This window comes from Alternaria incomplexa (assembly GCF_024043165.1).
Source record: "Alternaria incomplexa strain BMP 0042 chromosome Unknown scaffold_1, whole genome shotgun sequence".
Classification (NCBI taxonomy): domain Eukaryota; kingdom Fungi; phylum Ascomycota; class Dothideomycetes; order Pleosporales; family Pleosporaceae; genus Alternaria; species Alternaria incomplexa.
The window spans coordinates 2,455,560-2,469,281 of record NW_026249850.1 but is presented as its reverse complement, the minus strand read 5'-3'; the positions used below and the strand labels follow the sequence as shown (position 1 = coordinate 2,469,281).

General features: G+C 52.8%; 5 protein-coding genes across 5 annotated transcripts; 1 reads left to right on the top strand and 4 right to left on the bottom strand.

The window, feature by feature from the left end:
* Window positions 1–700: 700 nt before the first annotated feature.
* J4E90_000884 (uncharacterized protein) lies at window positions 701–1,744 on the bottom strand (the record flags this gene model as incomplete). Its single annotated transcript, XM_051430477.1, has 1 exon — window positions 701–1,744. The coding sequence occupies one exon, from the start codon at window positions 1,742–1,744 to the stop codon at window positions 701–703; it is 1,044 nt and encodes a 347-aa protein (XP_051295964.1).
* Window positions 1,745–2,852: 1,108 nt separating this feature from the next.
* Window positions 2,853–3,720, bottom strand: J4E90_000883 (uncharacterized protein; the record flags this gene model as incomplete). The annotated part of the gene is made up of 4 exons (XM_051430476.1): window positions 2,853–3,359; window positions 3,410–3,415; window positions 3,476–3,561; window positions 3,711–3,720. 4 exons carry the CDS (start codon window positions 3,718–3,720, stop codon window positions 2,853–2,855), a joined length of 609 nt encoding a protein of 202 aa, XP_051295963.1.
* A 1,551-nt stretch (window positions 3,721–5,271) lies between these two features.
* Window positions 5,272–7,422, top strand: J4E90_000882 (uncharacterized protein; the record flags this gene model as incomplete). The annotated part of the gene is made up of 7 exons (XM_051430475.1): window positions 5,272–5,504; window positions 5,592–5,672; window positions 5,733–6,023; window positions 6,078–6,175; window positions 6,238–6,455; window positions 6,527–6,763; window positions 6,826–7,422. 7 exons carry the CDS (start codon window positions 5,272–5,274, stop codon window positions 7,420–7,422), a joined length of 1,755 nt encoding a protein of 584 aa, XP_051295962.1.
* A 603-nt stretch (window positions 7,423–8,025) lies between these two features.
* J4E90_000881 (uncharacterized protein) lies at window positions 8,026–9,105 on the bottom strand (the record flags this gene model as incomplete). The annotated part of the gene is made up of 3 exons (XM_051430474.1): window positions 8,026–8,801; window positions 8,854–8,896; window positions 8,992–9,105. The coding sequence occupies 3 exons, from the start codon at window positions 9,103–9,105 to the stop codon at window positions 8,026–8,028; spliced, it is 933 nt and encodes a 310-aa protein (XP_051295961.1).
* A 1,607-nt stretch (window positions 9,106–10,712) lies between these two features.
* On the bottom strand, window positions 10,713–13,456 carry NIP1 (Translation initiation factor 3 subunit c; the record flags this gene model as incomplete). Its single annotated transcript, XM_051430473.1, has 4 exons — window positions 10,713–11,966; window positions 12,011–12,383; window positions 12,432–13,044; window positions 13,129–13,456. 4 exons carry the CDS (start codon window positions 13,454–13,456, stop codon window positions 10,713–10,715), a joined length of 2,568 nt encoding a protein of 855 aa, XP_051295960.1.
* Between the last annotated feature and the right edge of the window lie 266 nt (window positions 13,457–13,722).

Here is a 13,722-nt window from a genome sequence, read left to right as displayed (position 1 = left end):
TCGTCGTGGGAGAGCGTGCTTTCTTTGTAGGTGAGCGCTTCGTTGAGGCGCTTCAAAGCTTCCTCAGGTCGGTCAAGGGTGTGAAGCTTTAGACCGAGAAGTTCAAGGTTATGGCACCACTCGGCATCATAGACGTTGGAAGGTGTATTACGATGCCTGAAGGCGCCTTTCCATGCTGTGTAGGCTGATTCGTAGTAACCTTCAGAGTGGAAAAGGTATCCAAGTGCATCGGCGTGCTCTTGAATTGAGGCTGAGCTGAAGAAGCCAGGAAGCCAGTTCCAGGACATTGTATCTTTTGGCAATGATGCGCGAAGGGCAGCGCCGCGATGAAGGGATGCGTGGGAATAGCTTGCAATGATGCTTTGAGGATGAAGAGAAAAGAGTCATAGAGATGGATCAGGCGTGTCAGAATAATGAATTCTTGTCATTGACGATAGATGAGTGTCTTTCCGATCACTCACATGTGTGCTATCAAGTCCGCTGCTTCTCTTCACGTCCGCGCCGCGCGACATCTGCCAGCCTTTGTTGGAGACCTGTTTGTATGCTTTGCCTCTCTGTCCTCCTCCCCAGACACGGTCCTTCGTGCCTCTGCCTCCTATCTTGGGTATATGTACATGATTCGTAGCGAACGCTTCTTGTGAGGCTGTCTTTGGGTGGTCGCGTAGCGATGAGTGTATGAGGTAGATCGCTGTGGATCAGCTCAGTCGTCGCCAAAGACGATGAAGCTCGCTTCTTCCTCAATCTCGAAGTATGCGCAGTCACTGTCACTGAATTCGCTTTCGCAGTCAGAGTTGTCCTCGTCAGAGTCAACATCTTCCCAGTCACTGTCTCCATCATCCTCTTCGATCTCGCAGGTTGAGTCAAGGACGGCTTGTGACTCCTCTGCCTCAGACCGCGAAGTAATGTTGCTTGACTCGTCTGTTGAGCCGACATGATGTATCTTTCCGTGAGAGTAGTCTTCCGAATCCTCTGAGACATCATCTTCTTGTTCCCCTTCCTCAACAACTGTGTGTTTCCCAGGCTCGTAGCGCGGCGATCGCCTATGGAAGTACGGATTGGGTCGTCCGGGCTCGAAATCGGTGTCCGGGGCAAAGACAACTGCAGCCTGTTTGTTCGATCGCGGTCGCTTTTCTAAGCAACCCGTAGTCTCTGACCAGTATAGCTCCACGGCCTTCGCTGCGGTTCGCACGTCTTCGTGCGCGACCTCTTGATGCTGCGCAGACCATGAAGCTTCTTCTTCGGCCATGAGCTCAAGTCTCGATAGCTCCTTGAGTGTGCCGATCTTCCCCTTGCACCAGGCGCTGTAAACGGTGTGTTGGTGTTCTGAGCTGGTGAGTGTACAAGATGGCGCGCAACCGCCTGCGCTTTCGAGAGCCTCTGACAATACATTCATGTATCTGATGTGCAGGTCGATGATACAGACGGGACATCGTGATTGTAGCTGGCCGGCTGCTACAGGGTGCATAGGATGCTGACATATCGATGCGACTGGCGATTCGAAGGAGGATGACGTTTCCGAAGAACGTCCGTGGGTAATGTGACCGGAGATGTCGTCAAATGGGTCTGAGAAGTATCCAGAGTCTTGTCGTTTCAACCACTGGTGGAAGTCTTCATATTCGCGTGCTGTGGGGATGTAGCCTTGCTCAGCTGGCCTAGTATTCGTGTGCAGACATTGCCATCGCTTGTACTGCTTCAGCTCGCGGGGCGGCATGATGACGCTCGCGGGTATCTTGGTGCAAGCCATGGTGGCGTCGTGTGTTGCGTGGTAAGGGCAGGTCAGTGACCTGCAGGTAGAGAGCAGGACTTGTGGTGCCGTAGACGTGTCGCGGGGCGATGGAGATTGACTGCTGTTGCTGTGTATGCTAGGAGTGTTCACAGTCTCGTCCGACAGATGTAGTGCGTGTCCAGGTGGTCCCTAAGGAAAGTCACGGGTGCAGCACTACCACGGTTGAGCGGTTCGTTTGCGGGGAATGTGACCGCTGGTACCCGGGAAACTCTCGGTTGCGCAGATGTCTTTTGGACGAGCCTCTGTTCGTTCACTGCTGCAAGCACGGTCGTGATGTTTGTGCGCGCGCTGTGAAGGGTGAAGGCGAAGAGTGCTTCGGATCGGTTGGACGTCCTTTGTCACAAGTTGCAACTTGTGAGCGCGACTGTCGCTGCGTTTCCGCTTGAAACGCTCTCCCTCAGTGTCTGACGTCTACGCCAGGAGGCTATAGGTGTATAGAGATGTTCGGAGTGGCAGTGTCGCGCTCAGACGCGGTGACCAGTGCGGACGTCGTCGCCCAACTTCGCGATCTTGGGGAGATTGGAGTACCAGAAAAAGGCCATGATTCTCGGGCAGATATAATCCATTCCTGTCGCTTTGCTGGGTGGAGTGGAAATTTCGCGATGTGTCGCGCGGGGGTTGCCGTCGACTTGGGCCGGCGTCGGATGCGGATGTGGGGGAGGGCGGCTGCTGTGAAGAAGAAGGCGGGGCAGACGCGTCTGCTATGAATGACTTGTTGAGGCGGCTCTCTGCTGGGCTTCACTGTCGATCGCGAGTAATATCGCGTCTTCAGTGTGGGTAGGGGCGTAGGGGCGTGTGGGTGTGAAAGGGTCAGCTTTCGTGGGCTGGGCTCGACACTATCGAATGGACGGTGCCGTGTTTCGTCATGACCCCCTGACTCATTTGGTTCGCGCTAGTGCAAATTAGCGTATCATTTGGTCGCTGAGCCCCTCAGCCACACATACGCCACACCACCTCAGACTTGCTCACAAATAACTTGATCGCCAGACAAGATATAACTACCTAGGTATGGGATTCGCATACGAAACTACCGCAACAACGCCTATGGTATCAAATATCTCTAGGTCTAGCTCAGCGGCCTCGCAGCTCTCGCCAGGAAGCACTGAATCTGACCCACCTCCTCGCTTGGTAGCTCAATCTCGAAGTTTCCCTGCAGCACCTCAAAGCGGAAGTCGACCAACCCAGCCTCCCGCAGCATCGATGCCAAGTCACTTTCCTTCTGTTGCGGATGTTTCGCTTTGCCTGCCTCTCGAGCAGCTTCGCTTACAACGTAGCTGTACAGATCCTGAATGAGAAGGACGCCTCCAGGCTTCAGCCTCTGCCCTAACAGCCGGAGAGCGTCCTTTGCAGAGGGGAAATGGTGCAAAGCTGCGCCGACTGTGATGAGGTCGAAATTGCTATACTCTTCGCTCGACAGCGAAGAAGGCTCGATCGGGTCTGACAGCAAGTTGCCGACCGTGCCTGCAATCTTTTCGCGAGTAAGGCCGAACGTATCTATGTTGTTGATGTACTTCTCAATCATGGCAGGAGATACATCAACTGCGTGTATCGAAGATACGTATGGTCCGAATATCTGATTTACAATCAGCGAGGGACCTGCGTATTGTGCGCAAGTGTACAAACCTTACTCTGCAGGGAGGTACGAAATCAGTAAATGTCTCACACGCACTTCGTACAACGAGAACTTACCAGGAACCCGGGTCCGCAGGCATAGTCCAGCATGTGCACTGTCTTGCCCGTTTCTGTGCCACCCGGAAGCTTAGCCCAGTCGATGCCTACAAAAGCGATCCTATCGACAAGTACACACCAACAATCTGTTGACGGCTGGCCTTGTTTATTGGGCGCTCTTCAAACCAGTCTGACACCTGCCTGACACGCTTTTAGCTGATGCATTACTGCAGCGTCTATGGATTGTACAACTCACCCTGTGTCATTTTCGTGCTGTGGAGCTGACATATTGCTCAAAGGTCTCGCGTCACAACGTGATGCTGCGCCTTGCTGTGTGCTCTGCGAAGCGTACTTTATACAGGTCATATTCCACTGATTGCTCCATGAGCACCCCATTGGATTTGCGCTGGTTTGCAATAAGTCTCCGGCTTCATAGTCGTCGGCGACTTTCAGAAGCACGCTCGGATACATGATGCCCTCAATGAGGCTACAGAAAAACATCAGGATAGAGACACAGCGTACTGTTGGAGCCGCGCTCCTCCTGTAACTGCTCTTATGTCCCATATTCCTTATCGTATCCGCTTTGGTGCGCAAATAATGTCGTACGTTGCTGATAGCATCCAAGTTGACAGGGTCAGCATCGCCAGGTCGGCTCTCCACCAGACGATCAAATCACACATGTTGTGCACCAACCGGTGAGCCAGGTCTGCCATTGAGTCGCCACACCTGGTGGAACTCAAGCCTACCACGATGAGCTCAGCCCGGAATATGGTTCGAACGCGCAGCGCGGACTTTCCGAACAGCCGCAACGTTGTGTATCTGGGTACGTACAACTACCCAACTAGTCACAGCGGCCTTCATATTAGTAATTGGGCCTTCGCATATTGGCTTCCTCGTTGAGATTCATAGCGTCGCACATCGGTTGAGTGCATACTCCTCTACCCACTGTTACAATGCGACACCAGGTTCTGGAGGTTGGTTTGCGGGGTTACCGGACGCTCCCGCACGACGCTGCAATTTAGAGGAAGACCTCGCCGTCTGACCCACCACACCTGTATAACGAACGAACGATTTTGTCTCCTCCAGCTGACAGATTCTCGACTTTTCCGGGCCAAGCGAGATGGTATGAAGCATGATTGGACCCAGCAAATCACGAACCTAATATTAGTTCTGCTTCCAGCCCGACCCTAGTCCAGGGCTGAACTTTGGCTGCTACCGAAAGCCACAAAGCTGCATCTCCGGCGAGAAGGTTATGTTCTCGCCATCGAAACAGATGGGCGGATGTATCATGCGATACAGGTCTGTCGTGAGAGCAGTACTGTACAATCATTTTCTTATTGAATCCTTTGGGCTATGGAGTGCTTACGGTACTTAGGTAGACTTTCAGCGGCTGAATAGAATCAAATGCTCGGCTCCATTCGCATTACTATGCGCGCGATCGAACCATAACTAGTATCCAACGAATGATAATGTGTTCGCTGAATGAACTCTGGATGCGGTGGTGCTGACAGCGAGCCTCACGAACCCTAATTGGTCCTTGCCATTGCTAGGTACATGCTAACTGCTGTGCTTACTGTTGTGTGGTAGACATACCCTAAACTATGTCCGGATGATCCACGACCCAGAAGCACTCAGGCGCACTCAGGTATGCATGCTACCCTGACCCTACCCGTCAGCACTCCTCTTGCATTTCCTAGAGGCGCAGCTGCATTTGGACCATGTCTCTTGTCCACCCGGCCAGGCTCAAAGCTAGTGAACTCGCTGTTCCGTCAAGATTGCGATCCACCCTTCATACCTAGTACCTTCTATCAGGCAAAATGGATCGACATGAAGAATACCGCGAGGACATGAGCAGTCCCCGAACCTATGCCGATAGCCAGTGGAGCCCACCTTCACACTTCCAGGAACACAATCAGATATACCCAGTCGATGGTTCTTCACAACCCTACCCCAACTCGAACACCTCGCCAGCAGTCTCACCCCCACTACCATATGAACAAGAGTACCACCAGTCTCCACAGCCGCAGAACTACGAGGCATACAAAGAAGGGTAAGTCTGATCTCTCCCATTGTCTTTTCCAATGTATTCATCACACCGCACGGCCGCTTCTTGGCCCATGATCTAACGCTGTAGCAGGTATTCGACAGAGAAAGAGACTCCGTATAGCACACTCGACCCAATAGGCACGCCTACTCCAGACTTCTCCGGACCTCAAGTGTATGTGCCCTGTACTAACTACTTGTGATACGTACACTTACTTCATCCGCGGATCTGTAGAGTACCCGGCCAGTTTAGTCACTACCCTCATGGAGGCCGACCAATGTCACCTTCATCGCATGGAGGCACTACCATCACGTCTCCAAACATCCGGCCGTACGGTTTCAAAGAGCATGTCGACTCGTATGAAAGCTATCATGAACCTGCCCCTCCTCCAGTGCCACCGAAAGACGATCGGAGATGCGGCATGAAGAAGCGCATTTTCTTCATCCTCATCGGTCTCGGTGTTCTTGCACTCATCGGTCTTGGTTTGGGACTCGGTCTGGGCTTGGGCCTAAGGAAGAAGGAGTCGTAAGTTTCAACAGGTGTACTCCCTCGTGCACTCCGTACACTAACGCAACGCAGACATGAGGACATTGTTCATCCGTTCTGTCGCGATAACCCTGAGTCCTGTATTGGCGGCTCTCTCAACGCCGAATATATGTCGAAAAAGGGTGTATTCAGTGAGTACATATCTGTAAGATGAATGTGAATTCACACTAACCTTATGCCTACTTCCTCCCAGACGGCACTGGTATCGCTCTTGCTGGAGAGTCGTGGAACAAAGGCCAACGACGAATCTTCACACTTTACTTCCAGCATCATACAGGCGACATCCGGTTCATGCAATATACCACAGATAGGCAATGGATTGGTGGAACCAAAGCTCAGACTGTGGCCAGTGATGCAAAGGACGCATCGCCCATATCCGCGGTCGCGTTTGCTATCGATGAAACCCAATTTGTGAGTACTCTGAAACTAACTTTGACCCATTCTCGGTCTTCTTCTTAAGAAGATGTACTAAGTATAAATAGTTCCACATCTTCTACATTGATAAGAACAACACAGTCAAGCAAGTGACGCAAACCAACGTCACGGATATTTGGCAGTCCGGACCACTCAGCGACCTCAACCTCAAAGCATTCGACTCGCCGACCACTGGGCTGCAGGCGTGCTGGAAGGGTGACTTCTATGGTGACACTGACTTTACAGAATTCCCCACCGCTTCTGGTCTCAACAACACAGTCCCATTTGCAGGACGGAAGGGCATGGTAAGTTCGATGTTTGCAGAGTGTCTTGAGTTGATACGCTGACACTATCATTATCAAAACAGAACATCTGGTACGCCATCGACGAATCGACGTTTCAGCAATATGCTTGGTACAGTGGCCAAGCGGAGGAAACATGGATTGCGACCGATAAATGGTCTGGTTTCAATGGCCACGCCGGCGTCGGCTGCTACAGCTGGGGTGCTGGCTCCACATCCTACGCCATGCTGAACAACAAGGACAACGACGTCGAGTTCTGGTGGAAAGACACGAATGAAAACCTCACGTCCACAGAAACCCATCCCATCAACTCGTGGCAAAACGCGACCATGGGCACCATACAGGACGTGTATCCCATCACGTCGCTGGGCTACACAACATACTTTTACGCACAAATGGCGGATCGAAGTATCAGAGGATACAACGTTACGTACCAAGCCGAGAACACGACGTTCCTCGCAAACGAGACGTTTGCTATTACTAATCCCGCCGGCCCAGTGCTTGGGCTTGGGGGTACACATCTCACTGTCACTGCATTTGCTGAGAAGCGTGGGGAGGAGACGGTGTGGGACAGCCTGTATGTCTTTTATCAGACGGAAGGCGATGATATTACGGCTTTCACGCGAGGTATGCTGGGCTTGCCTCCTGATCCAATGCTGTAGTCTTGCTAATACATCTTAGGATTGGAAGGCGGTGAGTGGAATCAGGGACCTTTGCAGATTCCCGATGAGTAGATGTGGAATTCGAGAGCAGGGTTGATGACTTTCGCTTCATGTCAGATTACTGGGCTTTTCATTATCGCAGTCACCGCGACGGCTAGTCCTGGGCGTTTGCGCTGGGGTACCGGCTGGTACAAATATTCTATATCATGATTTTACGAGCTTCACGACAGAGCGTCCGTGGTCTCTGGGGTTTCCCCTTTGGAACTGTCGTCCCATTATCCATGTACACAGTAATGTGAGCCCACAGAAGGACGCGGTGTTTTTATTGTTGTGGCCTGTCTGAACACCCTCGATGCGACTGTCCAGGGTGAAACTAGCTCTTGTCCTTCCAAGCACCAGCGTTATAACCAGCAGTAGGCAGTTTTCCTGGAAACGAGTATGGTAAGCGACGGAGCCATTGACAGCGGGCGGATGGTGGTCTCGTCGGGAAGCGAGCGCGTCCATCAATCCTTGAGGCGCGTACCTGCAATGTCTTCCTGAGCGTCTCTGATGAGGAAGCTGGAAGCTATTAGCTTTGAACAATTATTGACATGAGATTCCAACTCACTTGTACCACAAAACGGTCGGCAAAACCGTACCCAGATGCCACAGGCTGTGCGCATCAACCATGCCCATCCAAGGCGGGAAGTCCAACAACTCCAGGCTCATAGCCAAGATGATCCAGGCAACACACAGGCCCGGCCAGACAGCCCAGGTCCTCCCAATCTTCTGATACTGAACGTAACTGAAGCCGCTCCAGAGCAGGTTGGACACGATACCAACAGCGACATTGGCAGCCATGTTGTACGTGTAATCCCAGGACCAGAGCGAGAGGTACAAGACATGCAACGTATACAACGTAATGCACAGTCCTGTCCAGAGCCTCAGCAAGCTCTGTTTCCTCGGCTCCTTCCTGTCGAGTCGGAATACTCTGATAGGCGCATAGTACAGCCCGTACAGAACATTCGCGCCCGCAGCGAAGTAGTCCAGCTTCTCCGTGACCCCAAAGTCTCTGGTATGGAATATCATGCTGAACGTCCAGCTCGCCAGGCCCACGTAGCCAAACCACAGGTAGTATTTCCGCAGCGGGTACGACGCGGGAATCTTGTCGCGGAGCTGCGACATGCCCCAGTCGTGCGCGAGGTAGTTGAAGAGGGAGAAGATGACGCTAAACGGCTCTTGCATGCCCATGAAGCGGTAGAAGGGCCATTTGCCGTGGAATTGGTAGATGGGCTGCATGTAGGGAGGGTCGCGCGCGAGGCGTTGGGTGGTGATGATGTGTTGGCACGTGTAGTCGCATTCTGAGGGACAGTCCCAGAGGAGCAGGCGGCGGTGGAAGGCTGCGCGTGTGAGTAGGCAGGCGTGTAGGAGGGTATTTGGGGTGTATCGTACGTATTGACGTGCCATCAGGACCGCAATTGGCTTCTTTACACACCTGTCGACGTACTGTCAGTTACATGTCTCAAGTCGGTGAAGGCGCATTCTCTTTGCACATGTCTCCAGCCAAAGCGCAACTCCATCTACACGTACCTGAACACAGTCCTTGAAATCGGGCAGTCTGTCACCCAATGAGGCCTGGGCTGCTCCGCCCAGCAGAAGCAGAACGGCGAGGGTGTGCCATGCAGAGGCTATTCGTAGCTTCATGGTTCACCGATGTGGAGGGCTGCGGCTGCCATGTGGTTTCGTCTCGTGTTCTCAAGTCGCGTGTCTGCGATGGATCGACAGGGTCTTGGCGGGCCGGTAACTCCGTCGTTCCCCTGGCACGTGTGATGGAACGACGACGACATCGAAGCTCGCAGTATGGACATAATGCGCAATAAGTATGGGGTACTGGTGTTTCTAGGCTATTGTCTTGAGGAAAAGAAAGTGGAAAGATGCGTTATAGTCGACGTCCTTACCAGAGCGAAGGCTAACAAGATCTAAAGCAATATACATTTACAAAGTCATTTACTACTGTTTTTATGCTCGCAATACATCATGGCTCGTCGCTCAAACAGTTGCTATCGTGTCGTCTTCAATGTTCAAGATCTCTATCCCCAGTTTGACTCCATACAAACGTATGGTTCGGCCAACAATCGGATACCATTCGGATTCCACATTCCAACAGCCCCACCTTTGGGCCACTGGTTAGAAGAGGAGTTGTTCTTCGGTTGGTTAGTTTGTCGTACGGTGAGGGGCTCATCCCCGCTTCTACCCAACATTGGATACGCTCTAATTCCACAAATCTCCATCAACACCAGTCTTCAAGACTCCAGGGCGTGTGGCTCAGTGGTAGAGCGTTAGTAACCACCCTATACACTCTTACATGCCTCAAACTGACCAATGAAAAGGTCCGCTTTGCAAGTTCTTCGCGCTAGTCCTAGTGCAGAAGACCTGAAAACAATTGCGGAAGGTCCGGGTTTCGGTAAGACAGTGAATTGAACGAGTTCGAGCACAGTTGCTAACAGAATTGTCAGATCACCCGCCCGTCCATATCTTTTTGCCCCCATAGACGTCTCGCATCTAGAACACCTTTATTCGGGAGTGTGGGTGTCCAGCTTTTTATTCTTTTTGCTTAGACAACTTTTGCTCGCCAGATATACCGCTCAAAGAGACAGGCGAATGTTGCTGCTCAACGATCCTACCTTTACCGCATCTACTTGATCCAGAGACGCAAGAAGCAGCGTGTAGGGTTATTCATTAGCTGCTTTTGAACTCAAGTTATACGTGCTAAGATCTATACAGCACGTGGAGCCCGTAACTTGACATATCGTTCATGTGCTCTTGAACACTTTCGCAGAAGATACGAAAGACTCCTTATCACATTCTCGCCCTCACTCTACTCCCTCCAAAATATGTAGTTCGCTATGCAAAGCCATGTTGATTGACGTGTGTTTCAGCAAACTAAATGTAAGGCGATGAAGTGGAAATTTGCCTTGGTACAATTGCGCTCCATCGGGTGTCTTGGGTAGAGACTCCAACGAACTCAAAGAATGGATGGCTACACAGAGTCAAATCAAAGTGTGTTGGGAACTGTCAGAATTGCAATCATATACATTTTGTTCCCACACCCATCAACCATCAAGGCAGTCAAAGACTACGCGGCCACGAACATAATGTACTTTTTGCGTACTTTTCATTCCTGCATTCGCTCTCATGATCTAGCTGAAAAGCATTCGCATTACCACGGAGCTACCAAAGGTGTAGTCCGACAAAACCGTATTCGCCGCCCATGACCCTACGTTGCCTCCTAGAAGACGAGGTATCTACGTCTAAGCCTGGATCGCACGTCCCAAAGCACCGCCAGTGAACTGTTGATTCCTTCCGCCCCGTGGTCCACCTCCGCCGCGACCACCACCACCACGGCCGCCTCCTCGGCCACCGCGACCGCCACGTCCACCTTGCCTCTCAAAGGCGTTGGCGGTTCCTTGTGTGCGTTGCTCCAGTGTCTTCTCGTTCGACTCGATGAGACCGGATGCCTTGTCTGACAGGCTGAGCGCGAGGGTCTGTAGTCTTGACAGCTCAACACCCTTCCTGAAGATGATGGCGGAGTTGACTTGATCAAGCGCGGCAGCAAGCTCCTCGTGTGAAATCATCTTGGAGACGACTGCGGAGACCTTGCGCTCCGACAGCTCGAACATACCCGCCAGTGTGGTGATGGACAGAGTGTCGTAGAAAGGTGCGTATGTGAAGAGATATGTCCTGAGGCCCTCTTCCTGGATTTGCGAGGAAAGCATCTCCTTGATCTTCTCCGAGTCGGCCATGAGCTCCCAGATCTTGATCGAGTTGATGAACTCAGCTGCCTTCTTCCATTCACCAGCAGACAGTGCCTTGGACGCCTGCATGACGTGGTCGCGGGTGTTCTCAGGAGGACCAGTGAAGATCTGACGCTCATGGTACTCTAAGAGACGGCGGTAGGTCTTGCTGATGACTCGCTTCCTCAGGTCTGGCGAGGAGCCAAGCTGTGCGAGAAGAGGAATCTCGAGCAACATGGAGCAGGTCAGGTAGACGCACTCTAGCAGCTCAAGGTTGATGTGCATGTGGAAAGGAAGTTGCCGTTGACGCTCAAGACGCTCCTGCTCGGGCGAGATCTGGGAGTATCGCTGCATTTGCAGACCTTGTGCGAGCAGCTCCTTCTGCCTGTTGCTACCGCAGATCTCCTGCAGCGAGGTTTGTGCCTCGTAGACAAGACCGGCACGGAACGCGCAGAGACCGACTTGGACCAGCGCGCGGTTGAAGAGAATCTGTGTGTTGACGTCAAAGTTGCTGATGGTCTCTTGCAAATGCGACATGAGCATCATATCGCGAGCCTTGTAGTACTGGTCGTGCAGAGACAGGAAGTAGATCTGGCACAGCATGGCGCGAGCGCGGATGATGCCCTCACTGTTCTGGAAGAGGTATGTGCATAGAGTTTGTACGAGGGAGGCGGTGTCGTTGGAGATGGCGCGGGGGGTGATCTCTGAGTCAAGGCTCTCTGGGATGGCCTTCCAGACGTTGTTCTCAAGGATAGTGATGACTTGGGAGGGCTATGGACGTTAGCATAGAAAGCAGAAAACGGCATGTTTCTTACCTTGAAGTAGACGTGTTCCAATCTCCGCATAACAATGCGGTTCAATGGCTCTTGTGGAAGTTCTAGGCTTGGGTTCTTCTTCATGCTCTCAACGTATACCAGGGTGCGCACCAGCTGAGCGTACAGCAGAGCCTCGTCGGTCAACCGTTCAATGTACTCGGAAGTGTGTGGGTCGATGTGCTGCAGCGAGCGGGTGAGTTCGTCGTCGAGCCTCTCAACGAAAGAGACGACGCTTCCTGGGATGCGGAAGATCTCGCCGGGTGTGATGGTGGGCAGCTTCTCGTCGTCCTCCCACTCCTCGGCGTTCTCGATGACAACAATCTCGTTGCTGTTCTCAAGAATCTCAAGGAGCTTTCCGAATTCCTGGTCGGCCCTGCGTTATGTTAGCAAATGGCAAACATGTCAGGCCAAAGGTACTCACAGCTTCCACTGATCTTGGTGCATGTGGCTGGCAGTACCAGACGTCAAATCGAAGCGCGTCGAGATGAGGGTCAAAAGAACGCGGACCTTTTGGTAGTCATTGACGGCGACGTCGAACAACTTCTCCAGTGTCCGGATGTGCTCCAGCTTGTCCGAGTTCTTGCGACCACGCTGCTCGACAATGGCGCGCAAGTGCTTGAGAATACCCTCAGCCGTGTACAGGACGGCCTTGCCACCAGCTCCGACTGTGATGAAGCCGTCGTCAGTGGCCTCCTCGACGACCTCGGTGCCGAGCTGAGGGATCTTGTTCTTCTTCTTCTTTTCCTTGGGTGCTTGAACAACTTCCTCCTCCTCGCGCATAAAATCCTCCTTGTTCTCCCGGTAGGCGTTGATGTCTTTCTCAAAGTCGCGGTTGTGCTTCTTGATTTTCTGGCGGACAGCGTTGAAACCGCGGCCGTTGACAGCGTTCATCTTCTTGGGTGTGACCTTCTGCTTCTCGTGGGTCTCGAGGACAACCGTCTCGAGGTCGGCAACGGCCTGGATGTACAGCTTGGGGACCTTGCCATCGTTCTGCTTGGTCAGAGTAGGCACCTGGCGGATGAGCTTGTCGAACTCTGTATAACGCATGTCAGCACTGTTTGTGTACCCCGCCACCGTGTTCTATGCCATGCCCAGAGCCACTTCGGAATTGGACGTACGTTCGGAAATGACAGCCCAGTCGTTGATCTTCTGCGCGTTCTCAATGAGCCGGATGGTCGCCTCGAGCTCGTCGAAGCGCTTGTCCTTGGCACTCTTCAGCACCTTGTTCACATCCTCGTCGTCGCTGTCGCTGTCGCTCGAGGCGTCCTTCAAGAAGCGGTTGGCTCCGGTTTCGGATCCAGAGTCGGACGAGTCGTCGTCATCGGATTCCTCGTCCGAGTCCTTGTCGCTGTCTTCCTGCTCAGACTCCTCGTCGTTGGAGTAGAGCTCCTCCTCGCTGGACTCGTCCGAGGAGCTGTCGCTGGCGGCAAAGAATCGCGACGCCATGGTTGCAGTGCTCGAGAGTAGGGATTTGCCGGAGGGGTCGAGGGTAATATGTGTGGCGGGCGCCGTGTGGGTTGACCAGAGTCACTGCCGCCTTGGTTGAACTTTCCGGAGCCGAATTTCGAGCCAGCGCCAAGCCATGACTGTGTGCCCCGCGCCTAACCCTAAGCAGACGCGAACGCCTTCACCACCATACGCTAGGGCAGTCACTCTAACCACTGAAGTTTGCACCACGTCTAAAGCGTTGGTATTCGACATTCATTGCTTGC